This window comes from Camelina sativa, chromosome 20 (genome assembly GCF_030686135.1).
Source record: "Camelina sativa cultivar CO46 ecotype springtype chromosome 20, ASM3068613v1".
NCBI classification, from domain to species: Eukaryota; Viridiplantae; Streptophyta; class Magnoliopsida; order Brassicales; family Brassicaceae; genus Camelina; species Camelina sativa.
Window position 1 is genome coordinate 20,485,136 of NC_141899.1, and position 3,720 is coordinate 20,488,855.

Below are 3,720 nucleotides of genomic sequence, written 5' to 3' on the forward strand. Positions count from 1 at the left end.
CTCTTTTTTTTCAGATCCAGTGTCAATTTCCTGGTTTGGAGCGATGTCACTCCTGAAAAAACAGAAAATGACTGGCGGCAAAGCTTCTTCTTCTCGCCAGTCCGGCCACCGTCAGCCACCGCGAGCTCCGGCGAGACCCTCCACCACCTTGCCTGACCTCTCTCTTCCTTCTCCCATTCCATCTCTCCCTCCATGGCCAAAGGAGGAACATGCCAAGATTAGCACTGAAAAGAAATGGGATGATGAACCTCTTGTTGAGCTTGGGAAGCCTGTATTCATCAACAGGCCATTGCTGAATCAGTGGGGGGAGAGTATGAGACAATGGTGTACAATGCTTGGTTAGAAGTTACTATCAAACCCACCAGGTTTGTTGATCCTGCTATTATTCATAGGATGGTAATTTATGCTGAGGTTTTAGGTTTGTTAGAGAAGATGCGCTTGGGAACTGTATGCACTAAGCAATATGATTGTTATCCGGATTTAGCGCGTAAGTTTATGGCTTTTATTAGTATTACTTATGAGGATAAGCAGGATCCGCAGTCTTATGGCATAAGATTTTATGAGATTTGTGATATCTACGAGTGGCCCCGTTTCTTTCAGCACACTTCTCTGCCAAAGCAGCATTTGGGTGTTTCTACTCTTTGGTATTTCATAGGCATTGGAGAGTATAACTCCAAGGAGTCTCTTCAGTCAGATGTCAGACATCCAGCGCTCAGGTATGTTCATCGTGCCATTGGCAACACTTTCTTTTGTAAGATGGAACCAGGAAAGATGAGAGCTTGAGAGCTTCAGAGCTGTACTTGTTAGGCCTCAGAGTTGGTGACTTGATTCACCCTTTTACTGAGCGTACTGATCCTGGAGCTATTAACTTTGGGAGTGTTTTTGCACATCGCATGGTCTCTCTGCAGGCCAAGCCGTTTATGGGTATTGGTATTAAGACTGAGTCTGTGGGGAGCCTTCTTACCACGATTTTTCAGTTCAAGAACATATCTGCCAATGGTTTCAGTGTCATCACCAAGAGGAATCTCATGGATGAAGGTTACTTGAAGAGTGCTACTTGGCTGAAACAGGATTTGATGTGGAGGTTTTCTGATGACACTGGAGAGCATTTGATTCGGCCGCCGCGACCTGATCTTACCACCATTGGTGATGAGGCAGAGCAGTTACGTTTTACTCCTACTGCTGATGACTTTGTTGCTTGTCCTCCTACTCGTCTCCATCGAGTACCGCGGACTACTCCTGCTGTTGCACCTGCGGTTGACCCTGATGGGGGTTTTGAGGTTGGTTCTTCTTCTGGGACCGCGGCATTTGAGTTTCCAGAGCCTCCACAACCTTTTGCTACCATGGAATAGGGAGCTTATCAGGAGTACCAGACCTCCACTATGCGTGCCATCTGAAACGCTATTGCTGAATTTTCTAGGTGTCGCTGCATTTTTCCTACTAGGCGCAGATCACCATCCCCTCCTGCCAGTCGAGGTGCTGATAATGCCTAGCTTCTAATCATGGTTTTCTTTATCTTTTTCCTTTTTAGGTTGAGTCATTTTTCTTCTTGCATTGAGTCAGTTTGAGTTTGGATTTGTATGAAACTAATGAAATATCTATCTATCATGTTGCTTTTAACTTGTGTTTGAATGCTTCTTAACAGAGTAATCATCCAAGGATTACTTACCAACACAATCTAACTGCAACTAACAAAGGATTTTCGATCATGTTTTGTCCGCAGAGGGTGTCAATCAACACCTTCATGGTGTCGGTCGACACTGTGAACTTCACAGAATAACATTGGTTGACCCATGGGTAACCTTTAACCAGTTCATCTTTTCATTACAATTTTCAATACATTTTTGTTTAACTTTGCTTCTCTCTTTCTTGATAACACTGGAGACAATGTTGTTTAAGTCTGGGGGAGGTGTCTACTAACTACTAACTATGTTTTTGTTTCTATTGTGTCAGTCAAAACCGTATTTTGTTTTTATTGAGTCAAATTTTTCAAATTTTTCTTCTGGGTATGATCTTTAACTAACAGTTTCTATTCTTTTGCTAACACTCTAATGACTCTTGATTAAGTTTGACCTCAGAACCGAAGTGTGGAAAAGACTATGAGTTGTATGAACAATCCCGAAAGCCTTATTCAATGGATATCTGGTTAAATTAAAGTTTTCTCAATTTTTATCAAGATTTTAACTGGACTTAATCTCTTACTTTGGGAGTTGGAAATCAATGGACTAGACTTCTTCTTTGAGCCATACAAGACAGTGCAAGTTTTCAAAATATGTCTCCCCTCTCTCTTCCCTTCAGTACTCTAAAAAAAAAAGAGAAAGATCAGAAAAAAATGGAGAAACAAAAAAAGAAGAAGGATATAAGTGAGCTGAGGGATGTCGCGTAAACCTGTGCATACTTCTATAAAAAATTGTTTGATAAAAAATGTAAAATGATACTCTAGAAAATTAGAGAAAAATCAACCCCTTGTAAGTGAGAAAAGAGAGAGGAAAAGAGATGTATGAAGAATGTCTTGGCAAGAAGATAGATCATATGCCACTGATCGATATTCCCAAGGTAAGAACTCGCTTTTATTTGCTTTAATTTATTTAATGAGATTACAATGGCGAAACTAGAGACTCCAGAGGATTGTGGGATTTGAGTAAGGAATGTTGATGCTTTTTATTGACAAGTTGTATGAAGTAAATTCTTGAGAGTCAAGGCGATGAAGTGCGAAGATCAATTGCTTGCAGTTGAGTGAGTTCATATGTTTTCAAACGTCTTTAACAGGTCTAAGTTTCTGTTTTGCTTGAAGGCAGGCAAAAGCTAAGCCTGGGGGAGTTGATATATCATGGTTTTTACGGTTTTTAACCATGATATAAGTGTGCCCATAGAGCATCATCCAACTTCTTTGTCCAATCCTTCCTTGTGATACCTACTGTTTTCAAAAGAATTGCCTTGATTTCCCTGTTGGAAACTTCAAATCGACCACTAGTTTGAGGATGGTAAGGAGTAGCAACCTTATGCTTCACTCCATGCTTCTTGAGAAGAATCTCAAAGACCTTGTTGATCAAGTGTCTTCCTCCATCACTTATGACCACTCTTGGAATACCAAACCTTGGAAAGATGATTGTCTTAAACAACTTCAACACCACCTTTGCATCATTAGTAGGACTAGCTATGGCTTCTACCTATTTAGAGACATAATCAACAGCCACAAGTATGTAGTTATTACCATATGAAGAAGGGAATGGTCCCATGATGTCTATATCCCATACATCAAACACTTCAACTTAGTTTGAGGCATTTCATCGCTCATGCTGATGTTTCCCTTTCTTTGACATAAATCACACTTGGAGATAATCTCTTTAGTGTCCTTGAACATTTTTGGCCACCACAAACCAGCTTGAAGGATTTTTGTAACTGTCTTGAATGTGGTGAAGTGACCCCCATAGGCTGCTCCATGACAAAGTTCTACTACCCTTCTATCTCTTCTTTAGAAACACATCTTCTATAAATTTTGTCCTACAAAAAGCGAAGAGATAAGGTGCATCCTAGTAGTAGTTATTGATGTCCTTAAATAACTTTTTTCTAGCATATCCCACCAAGTTTGGTGGCTAAAGACCACAAGCTAGGTAGTTAACATAATCTGCATACGAAGGACTATTCTCTTCTAAACTTATGACCTCTACAAGCTTTTTCCAAGTCTCATGGCTCTTATCTAGAAGTTGAATTGCCATT

The 3,720-nt window shown here is 40.3% G+C and overlaps 1 protein-coding gene across 1 annotated transcript; it reads right to left on the reverse strand.

Moving 5' to 3' along the window:
* Positions 1–2,846: 2,846 nt before the first annotated feature.
* LOC147919197 (uncharacterized) lies at positions 2,847–3,444 on the reverse strand. The gene is made up of 2 exons (XM_087503889.1): positions 3,382–3,444; positions 2,847–3,170 (listed from the first exon to the last, which is right to left on the reverse strand). Exons 1-2 carry the CDS (start codon positions 3,442–3,444, stop codon positions 2,847–2,849), a joined length of 387 nt encoding a protein of 128 aa, XP_087360015.1.
* Positions 3,445–3,720: the final 276 nt, after the last annotated feature.

Excerpts from the sequence above, each read along its gene's own strand:
- LOC147919197 (XM_087503889.1), bottom strand. The coding sequence starts at position 3,444 with ATGGAGCAGCCTATGGGGGTCACTTCACCACATTCAAGACAGTTACAA. Across the intron at positions 3,171-3,381 it reads TACAAAAATCCTTCAAGCTG|GTAGAAGCCATAGCTAGTCC; the intron begins GTTTGTGGTGGC and ends GTCTCTAAATAG.